The 22,041-nt window shown below is 46.4% G+C and overlaps 2 protein-coding genes across 4 annotated transcripts in view; one reads left to right on the plus strand and one right to left on the minus strand.

Annotated features, from left to right (window-relative positions):
- The window catches only part of arhgap21b (Rho GTPase activating protein 21b), a 38,814-nt gene extending 34,828 nt beyond the window's left edge, over nucleotides 1–3,986 (plus strand). For 2 of the 3 annotated variants that reach the window (XM_083690023.1, XM_083690024.1), the window contains exons 23-24: nucleotides 1,132–1,163; nucleotides 1,507–3,986. In XM_083690023.1, the coding sequence (XP_083546149.1) occupies nucleotides 1,132–1,163; nucleotides 1,507–3,123 (1,649 nt within the window). In that variant the 3' untranslated portion in view covers nucleotides 3,124–3,986. The remainder of the gene's footprint in view (nucleotides 1–1,131; nucleotides 1,164–1,506) is intronic. The other variant, XM_083690025.1, reaches the window with a different exon arrangement.
- Nucleotides 3,987–6,856: 2,870 nt separating this feature from the next.
- Nucleotides 6,857–22,041, minus strand: part of LOC310818924 (A-type potassium channel modulatory protein DPP6-like) — a gene marked incomplete at its 5' end in the record, with an annotated part of 64,768 nt that continues 49,583 nt past the window's right edge. The window contains 19 exons of the mRNA XM_083690027.1: nucleotides 6,857–7,110; nucleotides 7,318–7,391; nucleotides 7,752–7,824; nucleotides 7,922–7,980; nucleotides 8,102–8,201; nucleotides 8,780–8,834; nucleotides 9,364–9,558; nucleotides 9,868–9,937; nucleotides 10,347–10,445; nucleotides 10,697–10,744; nucleotides 11,888–12,000; nucleotides 12,545–12,592; nucleotides 12,820–12,911; nucleotides 13,315–13,422; nucleotides 13,654–13,692; nucleotides 14,938–15,064; nucleotides 15,179–15,276; nucleotides 15,658–15,812; nucleotides 19,791–19,911. Coding sequence (XP_083546153.1) covers nucleotides 6,967–7,110; nucleotides 7,318–7,391; nucleotides 7,752–7,824; nucleotides 7,922–7,980; nucleotides 8,102–8,201; nucleotides 8,780–8,834; nucleotides 9,364–9,558; nucleotides 9,868–9,937; nucleotides 10,347–10,445; nucleotides 10,697–10,744; nucleotides 11,888–12,000; nucleotides 12,545–12,592; nucleotides 12,820–12,911; nucleotides 13,315–13,422; nucleotides 13,654–13,692; nucleotides 14,938–15,064; nucleotides 15,179–15,276; nucleotides 15,658–15,812; nucleotides 19,791–19,911 — 1,818 coding nt within the window. The 3' untranslated portion in view covers nucleotides 6,857–6,966. The remainder of the gene's footprint in view (nucleotides 7,111–7,317; nucleotides 7,392–7,751; nucleotides 7,825–7,921; nucleotides 7,981–8,101; nucleotides 8,202–8,779; nucleotides 8,835–9,363; nucleotides 9,559–9,867; nucleotides 9,938–10,346; nucleotides 10,446–10,696; nucleotides 10,745–11,887; nucleotides 12,001–12,544; nucleotides 12,593–12,819; nucleotides 12,912–13,314; nucleotides 13,423–13,653; nucleotides 13,693–14,937; nucleotides 15,065–15,178; nucleotides 15,277–15,657; nucleotides 15,813–19,790; nucleotides 19,912–22,041) is intronic.

Here is a 22,041-nt window from a genome sequence, read left to right on the forward strand (position 1 = left end):
TAGCTAATAGCTATAGCCCCCGTAGCCCCATTCCCCACCCCCACCCCCCTGTCAGATTTGACGTTTCTTCGGTGTCCCACCACCCTCTCATAGCCTTTATCAGAGTGCCACCACTGTTTCAGTCTCAGAACACCAACCACAGCCACATCACTGCCCCCCCCCCTCCCTCCCTCCCTCCCTCCCTGCGACACCATTCCCCACACCAGCCATCTCATCTACATATCACAATCACACACACATACGAACGCACCTCCCCCATCTGAGCCTTGACGCAACTCCCAATTCAAGCACACGCACTCATTCATAGACTTGGATGTCGACAACAGTGATTCCGTAGTAAAAAAAAAAAAAGGTTTCTTTTCGACATTGATGTAGGAGATGTTTTCCTTGGTTTTGCCGTCTCTTGTGTTTTTAGTTTTTTTACTTTGGTTGTCTTATTTGATTGATTTGATTTGATCGGATTTGATCAGTTTAAAGTTTATTTAATAGATTTATTAGTTATAGTTGACCGATTGCACAACTCACCGTCCATTACACAACGGCAAGCATGCATGGGTGCTCATCCAGTTGCCCACTAACACACACTGTCCACTGATGATGTTCGACTGTGGCCCCCCTCTGTCTCTGGTTGTGAAGATGTGATGTCTCTGAGTTGGTATAGAATGCCCTCTGCTGGTGGCTGTGTGTAAAAGCGTTTGTGACTTGACGTCGTGTGGTCCGTGATGTGCTGTCGTTGTAGTCGTCCCCATGGGTACATGAGCATGAGCCGCTTCCTGTCGTAGTGCACACCTGTGCCGGGTTCCACTTCCTCTTCCTCTCATCCCGTCATTTCTCGCCTCCCCCCTCCTCTCCCTCTCCTCCCCCCCCTCCTACTCCTCGGCCTCCCCCCCCCCCCCCCCTCCTCCTCCTCTACTCTCATTGACAGTGCCTTCTGTGTTTCCTACTACCATGGCACTGTCACTGTTGAATCGACTGTCTTCTTGGTGTTGGTCTTGTCTCTGTGAACGTCACTCGCTTTACCCTCTCTCTCTCTCTCCCTCTCTCTCGCTCTCTACCTCTCTTGATAGCTGCGTTTAACAGGCTGTTAAGTGTCTCAGAATGGTACTAACGCGCCTCTCCTCTCTCACACAGATTCAGCATGTAGTGACTCCTCCAAATCAAAGGTGAGTTTCATAGAGGTGTGTGTCCTGCCTGTTTTGTGTTCATACCATTTCATAGACAGAGGATAGATGGGCAAAACCCTAAAGCATGATGTTACAATGCGTCCAACTCTACAATGTTTTAATTATGTTAGAACTGTACATATTCATATATGAGTGACCTTGCCTTGTTCGAGGTAGTTTACCTTGCTGTTTAGAGACTGTTTGCATTTACAGAGCAGATATGCAGTCAGTGAGTGAAATGTCCGTGGTGTGTGACGTCCCTGTGCCCTCTCTCTCTCTCTCTCTCTGTCTGTCTCTTTCTCTCTCTCATCGCTCTGTCTGTCTCTCTCTCTCTCTCTCTCAGCAGGGCTTGTGGGGGTCGGGGAAGGATCAGTGTAGCAAGGAGATGCTTCGCTCCTCCTTCTTTGTCAGCCGCAAGCGTAAGAAGCCCAAAGACAAGGCCCAGCCCAGCAGCTCTGACGACGACCTGGACGCCGTCTTCCCCAAGAAGGAGCTTCCCGACCAGGCTCCCCCTTGGTCCCCGGAGAGCCAGACCACCGAAGACGAGGAGAGGGAGACGGAGGAGAGAGAGGAGGAGCAACTCAACCAAACCAACGGGAAAGAGTCCCGCTCGGACAGCCTCATGTCCCAGCCCTCGCCCTCCCCCTCCCCCAAACACAGCAGCGACTCCCCCCACCTCCGACACACCCATTCCTCCCCCTCCTTCACCTCCCCCTCGCCCAGCCTCAGCTACCGCATGCAGGTGGCCCACCAGTCGTCCCTGTCGGACCCCCCTTCCAACTACGACGACGCGGTCTCCGACCTGGGCACCATGAACAGCACCAGCTCCCAGGCCTCGGTGCCCAGCCGGGCCAGGCACGGCGGCAGGTTGGCGGGCAGCCTGGGGCCCGAGACGGGGGGCAGCGGCCCCGGGGCGGAGGTCAGCTCCATCACCTCAGACTACTCCACCACCTCCTCCATGACCTTCCTGACGGGCGCCGAGCTGAGCGCGCTCAGTCCCGAGGTGCGCTCGGTGGCGGAGAGTCGAGGCGGGGACGACGCCGACGACGAACGCAGCGAGCTCATCAGCGAGGGCCGGCCCATGGAGACGGACAGCGAGAGCGACCTGCCGGTGTTTGTGGGTGGCGGGAAGGAGGCGGGGCCAGCGGAGGAGAGCTGCCAGTCAGACGTGCAGGACGCGCCCCGGCCCCTCCCCTCCCACAGACTGATCGAATGCGACACCCTCTCTCGGAAGAAGACGGGGGGCCGCCAGTCAAAGACAGACAGCGAGTCTTCGTTGGAAGGAGGGCGGAGCGATAAGGAGTCCAACAGGCTGTCCCGCGTTCTGGGCGGGGTCAAGGGTCGCTCCACCGGCAGCCTTAGCTCCTCGTCTCGCAGCGAGTCGGAGAAGGCGGAGCCCGCGTGGCGACTCAAGATCACGGACAGGCTGAAGTTCCGCCTCCGGACGTCTGTGGATGACATGTTCGGCGTGGGCACCCAGAGGAACGGGTCCCCCGAGGGGCGGAGCAAGAAGAAGAACATCCGGCGGCGGCACACCATGGGCGGCCAGAGGGACTTCGCCGAGCTGTCGGTGTTGGGCGACTGGCAGGATCAGGGCGGCACGGGCTCGCGGGCAGAGCTGTCGGCCGTGGACCGGCTGAAGCCCAAGTGCAGCTCGCAGGACTTCTCCATCCGCGAGTGGATCGCCCGCGAGCGCCACCGGGCCAGCAACCCCGAGGTCAGCCTGGACTTCTCCGAGCACCAGGGGCCGCTGCTCCTCCTCCGCAGCCCCGACCCCCCCCAGGCTCAGGCCCAGGACGCCCCCTCACCCTCAGACCCCCTCTCGCCGTCACCGCGTCCAGCTGAGCTGGCCAACGGAGAGGCCCCCCAGGGTAAAAGCCTGAGCCTGTCGGCCACGGCCCACCCACACAAACTCTCTGGTGCCCAGGTGGTCCACTCGCGCTTCTACCAGTACCTGTGAGAGGGAAGAAGTGTTCGGGTGTGTGTGTGTGTGTGTCCACTGTCTGTGAGATGTGTGTGTATTTGAAGTCTGTGAGACTCATGATGTGAGTGATGTCGGTGTATGACTTGACGTGAGCATGTCCTCGAACTGTGAATTGGCGTCTGGAGTGTGTCTGTGAGGTGTGTGTGTGTCTATGTGTTAGTGTGTGTGTCAAAAATAATATGGGTTACTGCACAGGGGTGGTACTACAGTACGTGACGTCTCACTCAGACACAAAGGTATGGAACAAAAAAAACATTGGTGTTTAATACATTTCTCCTTTTTCATGACAAATGACTTTGGGGACATTCGGTGGAGTCTAAATCCTCACTCCCAACAGAATTCCCAGTTATGCTGAAGATTGTGGGGAGCCTCTTGCTCCTGGATTGACGAGTCTGTGAAGTTGTGGTGTGTAAAGAATGTGTAAAGACTACGGTGTTGGAGTAAAAGATTGTGAAAAGGTTAGCTAAGTGGCTTTAAAGATAAACTGACATGTAGTAGGAAAGACTACAAGTCTATTTTTGTGTAAGAGGGTCTCGGTGGTTTAAAGTGAGTCCTTCAGTAACCAAATGAAGAATGTACGTTGCTTGCTGTAATACTGACTAAAAGCTTTAGTTGCTTGTGTTCTCTCATTTTAAAGTGTACATATCGCCCCGATCCCCCCCCTCTCTATCTGTACTTGAAGTGTGTTTTATTTTCAGGCTAGCCTGTGTTGGGATCGCCAAATGTGCTCTGTGCCACCGATGGGGCCTTTCCCAAGGTGCATTGTGACAGGAAGACACTGGACTAAAACGTCATGAAAATAATAATAATAAAAAAAAAAAACTAAAAAAAAAAAAAAACGTTTTTATTCAACCCTTTTAAAGTGACAAAAAAAAGAAAGGAGCAGTGAACAACATGTCCCCTCTGATGCAACATGCTGTGTATTTGTTGATGTGCTCGTGGTTTCATGCATCCGTCAGTTATACCGGCATTATACCGACTGCAAAAAAAAAAAAAGAAAGAAAGAAAAGAACAAAAGAATCGGAAAAAGAGGGAGAAGAATATGAATAATCAAATCAGAAATCATGTTTCTTCGCAATAGGAAGTGCCTCACGATGAACTGCATAACAAAGGGTGCCATATCGTCTTCGTTGAGACGCATTAAAGATGTTTTAACTGTGAATGACATTTTTATCGGTCGACTCACACGCGGTCATTCGACAGGGTTGCGGTCTTACAACAACACAGAGAAACGCCGAGCTTCCATTCCTTAGGCATTCCAACTCTGGTCTTAACATGTTTTATACTTTTGTTTTCCTTTTTTGTTTTCCTTTATTTTATTTCATTTTTTTTGCATTTTCAATTTTAACAGAACTTGAATTTTAAATATTTCCTGTAAAAAAAAAAAAAAGAAGAAAAAAAGTAACTTAAATGTGTATATAAATGCCATGTTTTAGCTGCTTTTTTTTCCTCCTCTCTCTGTTCTCGTTTTCCATCAAATTACCAGGTTTTTTGTAAGTATACAGTATTGTGAGATGTTTGCTGGTGGAGCCTGCAGTGGGCATAGGTGGAATGGACAGGCCATGGGGTTCTCTAAGGGGGAAGGCCCCTGCATGTGATAACAAGGCTTCATACAGCTGGACCATTTGTATCATGCCCTGTTGTTCCCTCAGAGAGTGGTGGTGGGGGGCAGGGGCTCCTAAAACACTGGAAATAAATCTTGTCAATGGCTAAAGAAGACTGGTTTACACTGCATTGCTATCCCTGGGTCGTCATGGCTCGTTGAAGGGTGTATTGTTACATGTTTTTTTTGTTTCAGTACTGTCCTGCTCTACGGAGCATGATTCTTGTATTGAATTTCATATGAACCTCTAGCCTCTGCCCCCTGAACACTTCTTACTGTAGATCTGAAAGGAGGAGATGTGTAAACAATATGGTGAAAGCTCTGTCTTGCCTTCTGAAAGGCTAGCAGTCACATCCCTATTGGATACACCTCTCCTGTCAGCACACACAAGCAACATCAGATCAGCTGCTTTTTAAAACAGTACTCATACTGAACACAAGAGGGCAGTGTGTTCAAAGAAAACATGTCTCCTTCTCTGGCTCCAGCTCTGTTGTTCCACAAGTCTCTAGGTAAAACCTTTTAGCTGGCAGCAGTTCAGGTTAGTTGGCAGGCACTGCATCACTGCGGTTAGGAGCTGGCTAGATAATAGCTTGACTGCTCCCTTTGGCATTTTGATAAATTAATTAAGCTAACAATAACAAACCGCACCCACATTAAATTTCAAAATGCTTTATGTACAAGTCGCACACACATAGTCAAGGACTTCAACAATGTAAGATTTATACATTTTGTACATCAGCTGACTTCTAGAAATTTCCACTGACAATTACCAACATAAGTGACATGGGGACAGTCAAGCCATTTATAACACTTAGTTCAAATGAGCCATTTTGACAGAAAGGAATCAGACATCGTTACTCACCAACAAGCCGTATTAGAAAATAAACACTAAATATGCCTCACAAATCTTTCATTTTAGTTACAACAGCCAGAATGTTTTCAGATGTGTCTGTATTACAATACAAGCACAATGTCACTGTTATACTGTAGTTTACATATAATAGGACTTATTCATCAAATCAACCATTGATTGAACCATTAATTTCTCGGAATAAATGGACGTGATAGTTCTGAATCACATAATTCAAAATACCGGTTTTATATTTTGGAATTGATTAGGGTTTTTTTCTTTCTTTTTTTACTCTTACTCCTATACAGTATGTCCACACTGTTTAGATACAGCCGTTATTAACTCTCAATGGTTGGAATAAAGCAAACTAAGGGCTGGCTTAGACTTTCAAATGAAAATGTCCAATTTTTGAAAATATAACCGTTTCCATGGTTCTATATATAGGTTACAGTCCCTGACATGAGTAGTTTTACCCCCAGTAAGGCACAGTGACTAAAATAACACTAGAACTCCACTCCAGATGACAGGAGAGAAAACATAATGTCCTACTGAATAGAATTCTGTTTGAGGTCTTTTTCTGCTAAACATAAAGTAACATTTGTGCCCTCATTTGGAAAAATAAATCATGGACCGATGTAACCAACCATACATCAAATTCAAAGCCACAGTACTACTGTTAGACATACTGAACAATACAAGGACCAATTAAGATATAAACAAATACTTCTGTTCTGTGTGCTGCCATTTTAAGATCAGAATCATGGACACAATTATTAGAAGGTTGGTTGAGTCTGTCATGTATAATGATACTATCCAAGAACTGGTGGCCTTCCAGTCCAGAGTTCCTTTCATGTTTACCATAGTGATTATGATGAGCCTTGCATTTTCCTAGGAGATATGTTGTGCTGTAAAGCCACTGTCTATAGACTTGTGTGTTTGGAGTGAGTAAGGAGATGCATTCCTCAATGAAGGTTGTCATAGTGGTTCACTACCACAGCCATCCACAAGGGGGAGGAGTAATAGAGGGCTGCTCCTTCAACAACCAAAGTTAATTTGGTCCCAAAAAAAGGGAAGAAAAAACAAAAACTTGGATCACCTCAGACTTTACCAAAATGAACATGACAAAGGTGTCATGGCGGCCGGTCATCCTCTTGTCAGTGAACCAGAAATGAGGACAAGGATGAAGAGTGATGTGGTTGTGGTGGTCCTTGGGTACATGCAGGTATTGTGCTCTAAACTAGAGCTGAAATCATACACAGGGTGTGTGGTGGTTGGGGGGGGGGGGTGAGAGGTCATCATAATCTGTTGCATATTGTGCTGCAGTAACATTAGCTGGCTAGAGCGTTAGCTGTCGGGGTGAGCAAGTTTAACCTTCGTCTTCCTCTTCCTCCCTCTTGTCCTCGATCGGTAAATCCGGCAGTCGGAAACACTCCTCGAAGAAGTTGACCAGCGTTTGGCTCAGGTGCTGCTGCTGCTTGTCGTGCAGGAAGTGGCTCTCGTCTGGGTAGATCTACAGAGAGACATACCATAGATATAGACGTAATAGAGATGCCAGGAAAGACTCATTTTAGTTACGCCGTTTTGTTTTGATTGCTTTGGATACACTGGTCAATAAAGGGTCTATCAAAAAAAAAAATCCAGAAAGAGTTGAATATTTCGCTCACATAATGCATGCACAAACAGATGAAATCAAAAGTGATGACTTAGTTTCGCTTACCTGTAGAGTATAATTGGCCTTCTCACTGATTAAATGGTTTATAAATTTGGCAGAGTGCTGGAAATGGACCTTTTCTGAAAGGGGAGACAGAGGTTACCGTGTAAGATACATATATACAATTACAGTAATTGTGATACCAACATGAACCAATGAATTCACCCATTAAGACTGATTTACGAAAGAATCAGGAAAAGGCATGCTCAACTCCTTGGGTGCTGTATAACCCAGGGTTGATCCCATAAGCATATAATACAGCCAGTACTCTCAAATACAGAAAAATAAATTATCATTTAATACATGATCAGCAGTCACTGTGGACATGTTTTCAGAGACAAGCCTTCCTCGGCAAAGAGAAATGTATTTTTCTATATTTGAGAGTGCTGGCCGTATTATTTAATTATTATTACAAGAACGCCTTTCTGTTCAATATTTACCATCAGCAGTTGGGTGGATGATCATGTACTTCTTATCTAGGAGCTGGCCAGCCCGGTGTGCTAAATTTGTCATCTGAAAGAGAGAGAACAGAACACCACCAATGAAATGCACAGAAGCAGCTTATACAGTACAATACACTGATAAAGTGCATGAAGTGTCTTGTCTTTACCGAGTATATTCGAGATTCAGTCTTTGGCGATCCAAGGTACCTCTCTGAAAATGCAGAAGCTGAGGAACAGAGAAAATAAACATTTAAAACGGATAAGGAACTGCTAAAATGATCATCCTTTTTTTTAAATGTATTATTCATCCAGAAAGAATGTATTGGGGGAAGATCATCGTGTTATACCGTAGTCCTCGAAGTCTGTGATGGGGGAGACGACTGCTCCACACTTCAGCAAGGAGTCTTGTGAAGTTAGCAGCATGGTGGCAAGATATCCCCCATACACCTATAGAGAGATGTTAGTCTGTGTGAGGTGTGTTTGACGGTGTCAGGTAGTCCATTCATTAGTGATACATTACAGTTAGAGCTTTTGAATAGGCCTACAGTACATTACGTTACGTTTTCAGAGGTAGAAGGCGCTATCCTGTGAACATAGAGGTAGCTACTCCTAAATTAAATGGCCACAGTAGGTGGTGTTCCGCCCAATTTATGGACTAATTGTCCGTACAAATTATTTTAATTTCTTTGGACAAATGAGAACAGAGTGTCCTTGGTTTGGAGTGGCAGAAACTAGATTGAATTATTGATGTGGGTCTTTCTCCCTTCTTGCTGGACTGCAGGGTGGAATTCCGGGGAGGCTGGTGGAGGCAGAAATTGGATGGGCTCATTGTAATGGGGGATGGTATCAAACTACCTCCACCAGCCTCCCCTTGGTAGAACTCCACAGCTCCACTAGGGGGCGAGCTTCGGTTCCAGACACCTCTATTCCTCTCAGCGACCTGTCCTGCACTCCCACACAGAGGAGGAAGCCACAGAGAGGGAGTCAAGGAAACCAAGTCTTCAATTCTTCAAGAGTCTCCTTACCTTTCCATATACTCCAATTCGACTTTTGTCAATGTACGCTTCTTTTGATATCAGTCTGGAATAAAGACAATAGAAACACTCAGTGCTGTGACTTCTATATGGATCCATAAGTACCAACCACCCAGAGTTATTCAGCGAGAAAAAACTATGAGCTAATTACATTGTAGGCTACTTGTAACCACCCTTGTAACAATACATTGTTGTGGTGACACTTTATACCAACAAGTGGGGCCTATCATTTGACATTATCATGAGGGAATATGATATGACCCAGTGAAACAGCTTGTGTTCCAGCTAGTCTACCTGACTGTCATGTAGGTGACCTGGAACACAACCACAGTGTCTGGTCTCTCTTGAGTGCGTCCCAATAGTCTATCCTCTATCCCTCTCTTCCAGGGCACCTGGTTCCTGGCATCCTCCTTCCTTGCTTCCTTCTCAAAACGCATCGGAGGAGAACCTCCAAGGTCCCTCCCCACTTCGATATTCTCCCTCCAGTGCTCTTTGAGAAGAAAGCAAGGGAGAGAGGAGGCGAGGAACAGAGAGAAGACCATTGGGATGCCTGCAGGGTCTGGTCTGTGTCTCACTTGAGAGCCTCCAGCTGGTCCCTCTCCTCAAAGACGCCCAGCCTCCTCCTGACCCGGTGCAGGAGGTTGGTGCCCTGGAACCCGCTGCCGTGACCGTCGAAGCGCATCACCACCGTGTTGAAGGTGCTCACCAGCACCGTGGCCCAGTCCACCTGGAACTTCTCCGTCACCATCTGTCCGCCTGGCGTACCGTCCCTGGGGAAAACAAGGACCAGGTAGGAACCAATGATCTCCCCCCACACAGCCTTCTTTGGTTGCGTCCTCAATGTTGTCGTTCTCGGTTAAATGTCTTTGTATATCGAGAAGATACATTTGAATGTATTTAATTTCAAGAAATATGCCTAATGAGAACACTATGAAATAGTCATAGTCTATGAGATTATCCAATATTAAAGCCAAATGTCATGATGCTGTGTTCTTCTATCGAATGACTCATTGAGATTGTGTTTTTTAATCTACAACTTAGTAAACGTATTATGCGTGAGTAAGTGCAGCCATACGTACACTAGCAGCAGTAAAGGGTAATGAGCTGAGTCTTTGAATCCAGCTGGCTTCAGAATCTGCAATGTCAGAGCTACAACACACAAACACTGTATCAATACCGTGCGTCAATAACGTTGAAATAACGTTTGTGTATTTAACGTTTGTATATTTACAAGTCAACATTGTTCCTGGGCAAACCGACAGGTCTACATCACCATCATACTACTATCAAATATCATGGTATCATAAGGACTGCATCTGAACAGGATACTGATTAGGTCCTCTGGCTCAGTGGGTAGAGTTGGTAGAGCATGGCGCTAATAACGCTTAGGTTGGGGGTTTCATTCCCGCTGGGACCATATATACTGAAAAATGTATGCGCTCACTGCAATGTAAGTCGCTTTGGATAAAAGCATCAGCTAAATGGCATGTTATATGATATTATTATTAGCTTCATGTGACTGTGCATTATGGTATTCTCCCATGTTCAGGATACATACTGTAATCATCAATGTTGATCTCCTCGTACTCCAATATGGGCATCTGCATGTCGTGGATTGTGTCGTTCACTCCCTCATTCATCTCCAGATCAAGCACCTCTGTAATATTCATAAAAACATTATTCATAGGGTTCATATGGAGTGTGTGTGGCTGTGGTTTCAGCTAAAGCATTACGGTGCAATGCATCTGAATATTGGTCATGAAATGTGTCGTGTTTCAATTGTATCTTATCCCAACTCAAATAAACGATGATTAAAATGAGTTATCGTTATGACACTCTGCAAATTGAGATGGCAGTGCCTATATAATGGTGTACCAGGTCCCCATGAGATGACCAGAGAGCACTCACTCTCTTTGTCTTCGGTGCTGTAGACTGCTACACTCGGTACATCAGGGCCTAGACAGAACAATGGAGGGAGAGAAGTGGGGGAACAGTGAATGGTCTCAAATGGGGCGTCAAACCACACTCCAAACTGACGCTCAACCACTTCACCACTGACGTCACAGCTTGTAAATAAACCATCTACGAGGCCTGCATCTTTCTCAAGTCTAGAAATAACCCACTCAGGCAGTGCGACTGCTGAGAATCCACTATCTGTCAATCCCTTGGGGAGCGAATGAATACCAGACTGTTCAGTGTGTGTGTGTGTGTGTGTGTGTGTGTGTGTGTGTGTGCGAGACTCAGGGCTGCTCTCTACAGAAGATCCAATTAATGAAAAAAGCCATTGCCCTTTCTCACTGGAGCAGGGCGCTCTAAACAAATCATCTCCCATGGCAACGGCGGCGCTCTGCGACGGTGTATTCGCTAAAGGGGAAAGATAACGATGATGAACGCTCCCACAGGAAATGACATGGGGGCTAGTAAACAACACAAAGCGTCTCTGTTCTCTCGTTTCTGACGGACAAATACAGGAAGCGGTATGAGGACGGTTAAAAAAACAGTCTGAAGGACTCTGTGCCAGCCGTGAGTGTGTGTGTGTGTGTGCGTGTTGTTTCACAAGGCTCAAGCGTTGTGTAATGTCTCAGTAACAAGCAGCAACAGTGGTTCTAGTGGTGTACTGGTGCTGTCAAATCCAATACAGGCCCTCGTCACCACCCTGAAGGCTAACTCAATTGAGTCTTTTGGCTGAGCACAGCCCCTGTAGCCTGGAACGAATCAATACCGCCGACTTAACACTCTTCTTAAACCACAGCAGCCCGCCGAGGGACTATCCGTCAATCCCAAACCAACCCATAGTCTCCATCCCCCCAAGGCACTTGTGTAGATCCAAGAGTATTAGATAGGTTTAGTCAATATGGTTGTCGTTACCCAAAACCCAGGAGAAATGTCCCCCCCCCCCCCCCCCCCTGTCCCCCATGTTGCTTATACCTATGCAATCCTCTCAGGTCTAAACAAATGCACAGGGAGAAGGGGCAGGGGGTTGATTTGGGATGCAAGGATTTTGGGAGTGATTCATCACCAGAAGATGAATGCGAAAGGAATAATGTGTCAGTGATTAAGCTAACAGTGACGTTTTAGGTTAGGAGGTAAAGCGCTCACCTTTACAGTTGAGCAGGAAGTATTCCATGTTGCGGCTGAAGGAGCCGTCCACGTAGCCGCAACCGAAGTCACATGACAGACAACGGCGGTTGTACGGCCCGACCGTGTCCGCACTGTAGCCAAGGAGCAACGGAAACACACCGTTAAGACATCTACATCAATCCATCAAGAAAATGCACTTGGCATCATTTTTACTTTTTTTTTTTTTTTTTTTTTACATTGATGGCATTTAGCAGACGCCTTTATCCAAAGCGACTTACAAGAAATACATTTGTTTAAGTAAGTGAATCATCTATCCATCAGTCTTAAGATAAAGTAATCAATGCTCGGACCAGGGGCCATTTGCAGTCACAATGCTAGAAGAAGGAAAATGAATGATTTTTTTTGACAGGAGAGAAACTTGTACAGGGGGGCAGTGGGGGTGAAGAGGTCTTCAGGAGGGACCGTTAAGATGTAATAAGAAGCATAATACTGTCATGATGATACATATGGATAGTGGATGGTGGAGGTAGAAATCATAGGAGGGGCTCATTGTAATACATTTTCTACCTCCACCAGCCTCACCTGGAATACACATACATAAAGATTCTAAAATCAATACAAAACAAATGAGTGGGTTGAATCGGAATTGAATCGGAATGTAAATTGAACCCAGACCTGTATAGGTGTCGGCGTTTCGGGTCATCCTCTGTGCTCAAAAAGTAACTGCAAAAAAAAAAGAAAAAGAAAAGAAGATCCATCCATTAAGATGGAATCAATTCATAAGTTCAACGAATAGAAAATGAGGCTGAACAAGACAAAGGTAAAACCGAAGTCATCCACGATGTATTGCATTTGATTCATGATGACTGACCTGTTCATTTGACACTGATACGGTCATATTCTATTGTGGGTCTGTCTAAAAGTACGGTAGACTGGATGGTGAGTCTTACATGAGCTGGCTGTCGTGACTGTAGGCCAGGATCTGAGTGACGTCCCAGTTTCCTGACGTGAGGGACTGCAGGGTGTCGGTGCTAGTGTTGTGCTGGAACAACACAACACAACAACAACAACAACAACAACAATTACATTCACCTGCAGAATGAAGATGTATGGTATGCTCCTTTAATCTTAGTGTACTATGTTCAGTTGAACTTCATGGCAGATTCAGATACACTTACAGGCCGGCCTTAGGTGTGTTAGTGTCACTATTAAGCACTTTGTAACATACGTTTTAAAGCCTTGTACAAATACGATTGGCTAGGCTGGCTGGCTGGCTGGCTGGCTGGCTGGCTGACTGGCTGGCTGATTGACCAATCTATTTCTGGGGAAATGGTCATAGTGGGCATAGTAGTAATGGGCATAGTAGTAGTGACCGAGGGACATGGCTTCTAGAATGTGCCGTGCTATAAACAGCTTCTAGGGTCTAAACAGTGACGTTTCTCTACCTGTGAAGAGGACATGGAGATGTGGAAGAACTTGCCCCTCCCTCCCTGAGGGATGGCTCTGGTGAAGAAGAACTTGAGTCCATCGTGGGAGAAAAGAGGCGCTTCGTTCTGCAGTGTGAAGAGAGGGGATCAGAGAGAGTGTGTGTGTGTGTGTGTGTGTGTGTGTGTGTGTGTGTGTGTTTGTAGTCTCTGGGCTTTATCTCCTGCTGTTCAGTCTCTCATGTTCCGCCAAACACACACACAGACGTGCCTCACACACATTCAGCACATTATTCCCAGTGCAACATAACTTAGCGTAGCGAAGAGCAGCATTGCATAATTCTTAATCATATCACATACCTGTCTGTGCAGCCAGCTTTCATTCTCATCCTCATGTTTCTGAAAAATACAAACATATATTTTTGATGGAGTGAGGGAGTGTATGAAAAGACCATAATATACACTCACTCGCTCTTTATTAGGAACACTATACTAATACTGGGTAGGTCCTCCCTTTGCTCTTAAAACAGCCTCAATTCTTCATGGCATTGATTCCACAAGATGTTCACATTCCATTGAGATTCTGGTCCATGATGACATGATTGCATCACGCAATTCCTGCAGATTTTTTCAGGTGCACTTTCAAGCTGTGAATCTCCCGTTCTACCACATTCCAAAGGTGTTCTATTGGATTCAGATCCGGTGACTGGGAAGGCCACTCAAGAACACTGAACTCATTGTCACTTTCATGAAACCAGTTTGAGATGACTTTTGCTTTGTGACATGGTGCATTATCATGTTGGAAATAGCCATTAGAAGATGGGTAGATTGTGGCCATGAAGGGATGTACATGGCAACAATACTCAAATAGGCTGTGGCATTCAAGCAATGATTGATTGGTATTAACAGGCCCAAAGTGTGGCAAGAAAACATTCCCCACACCATTACACCACCTGCACCAGCTTGGACTGTTGGCACAAGGAAGGTTGGGTCCATGGATCCATGCTGTTGGCTCCAAATTCTGACCCTACCATCTGTGTGCCTCAGCAGAAATTGAGGCTATGTTTTTCCAGTCTTCAACTATCCAGTTTTGGTGAGCCTGTGCCCACTGCAACCTCAGCTTTCTGTTCTTGGCAGACAGAAGCGGAACCCAACATGGCCTTCTGCTGTTGTAGCCCATCCACCTCAAGGTTTGACGCGTTGTGCTTTCTGAGATGCTTTTCTGCTCACCACAATTGTACAGAGTGGTTATCTGAGTTACTGTAGCCTTTCTGTCAGCTCAAACAAGTCTGGCCATTCTCCGTTGACATCTCTCATCAACAAGGCGTTTCCGTCCCCAGAACTGCCACTCACTGGATGTTTTTTCTTTATTGTACCATTCTGAGTAAACTCTACAGACTGTTGTGCGTGAAAATCCCAGGAAATCAGCAGTTTTAGAAATACTCAAACTAGCCTGTCTGGCACCAACAATCATGCCACGGTCAAAATCACTGAGATCACTTTTTTTCCCCCCATTCTGATGGTTGATGTGAACATTCCCTGAAGCTGCTGGCCGGTTTACAGGTGTTCCTAATAAAGTTCTCGGTGAGTGTATGTAACATCAGTCTGTGTGTGTGTGTGTGTGTGTGTGTGCGGGTGTCACACCTTGGTACAGACTCCAGTGGTGGCCTCACACAGCGTGAGTATGGAGTTGTTCTGAGCTCTGTTCAGCCAGTTGACCGCCAGCTTGGTGCTTGTGGCCCACTTGACCATAGTTATGTAATATTCCCTCCTTAAAAAGAATGACACAATATGTTACAATAAGGTTACGATACCGTGAGTGACATCGACAGACACTCATCTCCTACTACAGTACTGCATGGAATAGACTTCCAAAGACACTCACCCTATCCTGGGGTCTTCAGGCTTCCTCATCTCCACGGTGTGCAGGGGGCCGTTCAGACCGACCACAGACAGGTGGACTACAGGGTTCTCCTCCCCAGCCTGCAGGGGCCATACATATAATACCATAGTATCAGAACAACCTTCTTTTGTCTTCAATAGACGAGATGAGTGAAGAGAGCCAGGGGAGGCTGGTGGAGGGAAACATCAGAAGACAGACTCATTATAATGCATGGAACGGAATGATGAATGGTATCAAACACCTTCCTCGTTCTATTCCATGCATTCCAATGAGCCTGTCCTCAGATGTACCCCAGCTTTCCGCCAGCCGCCCCTGGAAGAGGCAGAGGATGTCTGCGAGCTGAGAGAGAGATCAGAGATCAAAATGTGTTCTTGCAGTCTATCTAGAGCGTATATCGTACTTCGTATATGCCCTAGATAGAGTGCAAGAACATATTTTTTGGAACACAGCCCAGAACTCACCTTAGGGTAGTGGTACTCCAGCCCTGTAGGGTAGGGGGAGCCTGTGAAGATGGGAATCTCCATCTTGGGCACCAGGGTATCGTTGATGGTGGCGTACGCCAGTCTGAGACCGTCTGGAGACCACCAGTGGGCGATGTGGCTCTGGAGGATCTCCTCTGCGACAAGACAACGACACACACATTCAACTAATAGCCTCGCTTTTGGCGGAATATAAACGGTAGAGGTCCTTTCATGCGTGGACACCACGTTGAGTTGTAAAGCAGCGTTGTGATGAGGCTAACGATACGGTTGTGGGCTTATCAAACAGATTGTGATTGTATGTGCCGATAACAAAAGGGTCAGAGAAAGTAAGAGGCTGTACACTCTCACTCCCACACTGTTGTGTATTAAGTAAACCAGCAAGCTGCCTTCTTCAGGGGTTTCAGTCATACTGCACACACTCACTCTCACACCACCAAACCACTCTGATGAGCTGGACAGAGGGATGCGCACACACACACACACACACACACACACACACACACACACACAGCTAATTCTCTCCCCTATCTGATTCTAGCAATGTCGGACCAACAGTTTCCAGCGCTGGCCCACATAAGAGTTCCACTGGTCCGGCCTAGGTTCTAGGCCTAAGCAACAATTATCACCGCCTATTGGCACAATGGATTATAGCACTACTGGGCTCAACAAGCTTCTACTGGGCTCAACAAGCTTTTCAATCTACAATCCTCTCATCAAATCCATGAGCACACACGATAACAAAAGATTTCATAATGTCAGAATGAACCGTATCTCAAGGTCACTCCGTAAGCTACGTGTGCATCCAGTATAAAGGTCATCTCCTACATACAGTGTAGTGGGAACAGATGCTAGGTTAGCGGACGGTTAGCATTGTGTCATAGATTTATGATACCCATTCACCGTACTGTCACTGCAGCAGGGAAATCCATTACTCATACTGTACTGTATTCACCTATGACCTGGTGAACCGTGGTTGAGAGTTACAGACAGCGAACAAAGCATAATAGGACCTTCCATTTTGTTCAGGAGTCCACATACTGTCTTATCATTCATCAGGTACTGTATGGAGACCGGGTGTCAGAAAGGTAATTTACAATTTCCACAGCGGCACGGTTGTGATTGTACAATTCCTCTCTCTAGTCGCAGCCAAATACGTATCTGTCATTTCCAGCAGGGGGCAGCAGAGATCTACGTGCATGCATTCTAGTAGGGACACACCAGAGAATAGTTTCCTTTCCTTTTCCCTGAGACAAACCTTGCGTCCCGATAGTCTCTCCTCTATGCCACTCACCCTTCCTCTCTCCTCTCTTCCTTCTCATTGGAGGAGAACATCCGAGGTTCCTCCCCCTTAGATATTCTCCTTCAATGGCGTTTTGAGTAGGAAGCGAGGAGAGAGGAACGTGACCGATGGACGCCCGTGACTCCGCCCCAGAGCACCTTGGTCGATAGGTCGTCTGCTTCGGTCAGTGCCCGGTGAGGACGAGGACGGTCAATCGGTCGAGTGATCAAGAGGATGATGTAGGCCAGAGACTGAGTGGGCGTTGGCTGACCATGTGACTCATCCCTCCCGGATCGCTGATAAAGGACTCGTTGACTGCGCTCCCCACTCACAGCCAGTCTTTGATACGGTACGGAGAGTACAGAGTCGTACAAGAACACAAGCCAAATTCTCCAACTCTCATTCGGAGCCCTCGTCGTACTTTTTGGGGGGGGGATTTCAAATCCAAACTTTTGGAGTGTAGAGCCAAAAGGGAAGAAAATAGAAAACGCTTCGCTGTCCTGTGACTGACACAGGGCACTGGATATGCCTACCCGTAGTGGCGCCCATCGAAAGAAGCACGGGTCCCACAATAAACACATCCCCATCTCGTTGTATAACTCGGTAGACAGATAGACAGCTTCTCATTTCCTGTCTTCACACGTCTGCTGTGGTAAATCGTCGGCGCGGGGTTGTGGAGGGCCCTGACGCACGCCTCTGTCGCCTCCGTCTGACACGCTCTCTCTGCTCTGCATGACAATCACCGCCGTCTGGCTGGGAGACAAACCTGTCAGACAGCCACACTCACCCTCACACTACCCAACCACTCTGATAAGCCGGAGAGAGGGACGCACGCACGCCCGCATGCACGCACGCACGCACGCACACAGCAATTTGCGCACGCACTCATGCAGACACAGACACAGACGCGCACACACACACACACACACACACACACACACACAGCTAATTCTCCCCTATCTGATTCTAGCAATGTCGGACCAACAGTTTCCAGCGCTGGCCCACATAAGAGTCCAATAACCTTCCACTGGTCCGGCCTAGGTTCTAGGCCTAAGCAACAAGTTATCACCGCCTATTGGCACAATGGATTATAGCATTCCTGGGCTCAACAACAGCTTTTCAATCTACAATCCTCTCATCAAATCCATGAGCCCACACGATAATTAGATACGTAATGATACTGTCTAAATTACAGCACTGTTTGATGTTGTTGGCCCGAGGGTTGGGCATTACACGCCTGCAGCAAATAGGAACTAGCAATCACACACAAACACACACACACACACGCGCGCGCGCGCACACACACACACACGCCCGCAAACACACGCAGACACCAACACCGACACACACACACACACACACACACACACACACAGACACAGACACAGACATCAACACCAACACACAAACACACGCATGCTAACTACAAGTCAACTCGAGCGCTAGGAATATTTGTCAATTTTATAATCCTCTCAAAAAGGATTTGAGGAGCTTTCAGCTTGCACTTTGGTTGAACTACAGTAAGTACCAAACAGTGTGGCGCTCTAGCCTAACCTTGAAGCCAGAGACTGTTGTTATCAAACCCAGTCAAAACAACACTCACCACCACAGAACACATCCTTGTACTAAGCCAGTTCTAGAAGGGATTACATAGAAAAGTTTTGAGAATCGAACCCACTCTATCGGCTATCTGAGGCCATTCAGCACAACAAATCAATGGATATGATGAATACAGTAGATAGAGAACTCTGGCTTGTCACAATGCTGCTATTGCAACTGGAGGGGTTTGCAGAGTTTTGAAGGTCTGTACCGTAGGCGAAGGGGAGGCTGGTTAGAGATGGGAGACGGAAGACAGGCTCATTGTATTGCGTGGGATTCCATTCATTCCAATAAGCCCCGTCCTTCGATTTCTACCTCCACGAGCCTCCCCTTGTTGGATGCCCTGTTGTGTCCTTTGAATACACAGAGATACAGCCTTGCCTTGCGGTATATCTGTGCATTCAAAGGGAACAACAGTCATATTGATGAAAGAGAGACTTATTCACAAGACTTACTCACTGCCTACCTTCAACTATGCTTTGTGTGAATGCACCAAACAAGCCCACAGCCATAACAACTCACTACAAACTCCAATAATACAATATACAATCATATCACTTCGACAATATAGGATAACCTTCATTCAGTAAGCAGGCTCCACCAAATCCTATGGCATTGAAGAGAGACAGTCATACATCCAAATTTGGATGCACAAATTTGTTTTTCCATCTCACAAAACAGTATTCAGAAAATGCTGCAGATCAAATTACAAGTGAAGGCGGATCACGAACAGCTGCAGAGTGAGGTTATAATGATGCAGACATGAATTAATTAACATAGTCTAAACACAAAGACAAGCTAGTTAAACTCTGGGGGGATGGTGGAGGCGGTGAAATGTAGCCAGATGAGCTCTTTAGAACAGAATCATTTTAGAATTTACACTATTGACTATTGCCTATGTGGAATGGGACTGGTTCAACCCACCAAATGACACCAGCGACCAGAATAATTGCTTTTCATTGTCCTGAAAATATTGTATTGTGAAGAAAGTTTTTGGTTTTAAAAGCTCTGTAATGTAGACTATGCAACTACTATAACGGCAAAGGCGGTACGCTTAATTAGACTTGATTTATATAGATCTACAACTGTTTAACAATTAGCCATGTTGGTGTAAGAAATTGTAGTAGGAGTTATGAAGATCTGTGTGAAAGAGTGGTATTCGTAATTCTGCTGGGTCCTGTTGGTAGTTGTAGTTCTGGTAGCATAGCTGTGGTGTATCTGTAGTTCCCCCTACCCTCATAGAGCCAGTCACTGAGGCCATTGAAGATGACCCCCTCCTTCCCCGTCGACACCAGGCGAATGGTCCTGCTCCCCACGGTCGATCGGTAGTAGATGTTGTTCTCAAATATGAAGATCTGGGGAAGACAATGGTAAATGCATGATGAGTATATACACAATACAGCGTTCGATCAACGTTGTCATTATGGTGAAAACTAAACTGTTTTGTGTATTTCAGTGGAGATGTTAGTGATGGTGCTCCTGCATATTTTTGGTCGTCGCATTTAAATGTGGGTTCTTCACTGTATGACTCATACACTGAGGCTGATAATTACCTGATTATACCTTCCCTCTAAACAGCCTTTCCACTTGAGTACTCCTGTCAATCATCACTGTGTGACATTCACAAAGTCACAAACACACACACACACAAACATAAACAAGCACACATGCATGCAAACACACACACACACACGTTCGCACGCACACCCACGCACGCACGCATGAAAACACACACACACACACACACACACACACACACACACTTCCCTTTGCCTGGAGACACATCCACAAACACTAAAAGAACCATCAACACTGAGTGACAACACTTGCCTTTAAGCCCAGTATAGAAGGACCCTTATTTGATTAGAAGCCATATTCCACCACATCTCCAAGGGCATTGGTAAATAAATCCCACTAAGTCACAAATGAAGGAACTGGAGCTGTCATCTGTCTGAAGCCCTGCAGACACACACAGACACACACACACACATGCAGGGGATCTCAGGCAAATGCATGCACACTCACAGACAGACTGACAGACAGACACACAAGCGCAAGCGCACGCAGACGCTCGCACACACACACACACACACACACACTCACACTCACACAAGGCTGACGGAGAACTGGGCAGACAGGGGTGTCTGAAGGAGCTTAACGCATGGCTGTTGGTGCTGTGTAAGACAGCTGATGTATGCTAACTTTGCCCATGCCCAGGGTAGCAGTGACAGTCAGGGATTAAGAGACTACTGGGTGGATAAGTGTGTGTGTGTGTGTGTGTGTGTGTGTGTGTGTGTGTGTGTGTGGCACTCCCAAATCCACTCGATCCTATCCTGCTGCTTCAGCCTGCGTCCGTGTTTCAAGGATGTCTCTTTGAAGCATTTAGTCGTGTTGTTGTAGACAGAACAGAGCTCTCAGACAGAGCTGCTCATTGAAATGCTGTGAAACTGAGCCTCAAAGTCGTCACAGCAAGAATCTCTGAGAGAAAAAACGACTCACACAGAGAAATGATTTCCACAGAAAAACGACTCACACAGAGAAATGATTCCCACAGAAAAACGACTCACACAGAAAAACGACTCACACAGAGAAATGATTCCCACAGAGAAATGATTCCCACAGAGAAACGATTCACACAGAAAAATCATACAGACTAAAAAAAAAAAAAAAAGATTCACACAGAGAAGGGGATTCACATTCACTTTCACACACGTTCCCAAAACAAAGGCTTTTGAGGAGATATCATTGTGACAGTCAGCCACGCGTAAAGCACCAAAGGTTGTTTTTGTTACCCAGCCATGAGATGACAGAACCAGAATCAAGTCACAGCAAGAACCATTGAACTATGGCTATTTTTTGTATCACTTCACATCATTTCCCCCAAAACACACTTAAAAGTCTATCAAACACAATCCCATGAGCGCCAATCTAGACCCACTGTTTAACAATTGCAAACAACCCCACCGAGCAATCGTCCCTTCAAATTGATGGACTGATTCAAGCAGGACGAATGCTTGACGGTAGCCTGCTAGCGGCAGTCATTCAGTAGCAATAACACCATTAGCATCTAATAGCACACTGTCTCATGAGACTGACTGCACTTTGAAGAAGAGGATGCTGCTGTATCAATAAAGCGAGGTGCCGGTATCTCTTGACTTCTGACTCAGTCGGTAATGGTTCTTATCTATCGTTGAAGGATCAGATCAGAGGAAAAGAGGAGGAGGAAAAGGGGGAAAGGAGTAAAAAGAGAAATACAGACTTCAAAAGCGGACAAGAGATGAAAGTAGCGACATCAAAGATACTTGCGGAGCATGTGAAAGGCTTCTTGTTTCTGTGTGTGTGTGTGTGTGTGTGTGTATGTGTGCGTGTGTGTGTGTGCGTGCGTATGTGTGCGTGCGTGTGTGTGTGTGTGTGTGCTTGCGTCTCTTACTTCGCTCCTTTTTGGCCCCTTTTTATCCTCTCACTCTCAATCCCACTCAATGTGT

The sequence above is a fragment of the Argentina silus genome (assembly GCF_951799395.1).
Source record: "Argentina silus genome assembly, chromosome: 18".
NCBI classification, from domain to species: Eukaryota; Metazoa; Chordata; class Actinopteri; order Argentiniformes; family Argentinidae; genus Argentina; species Argentina silus.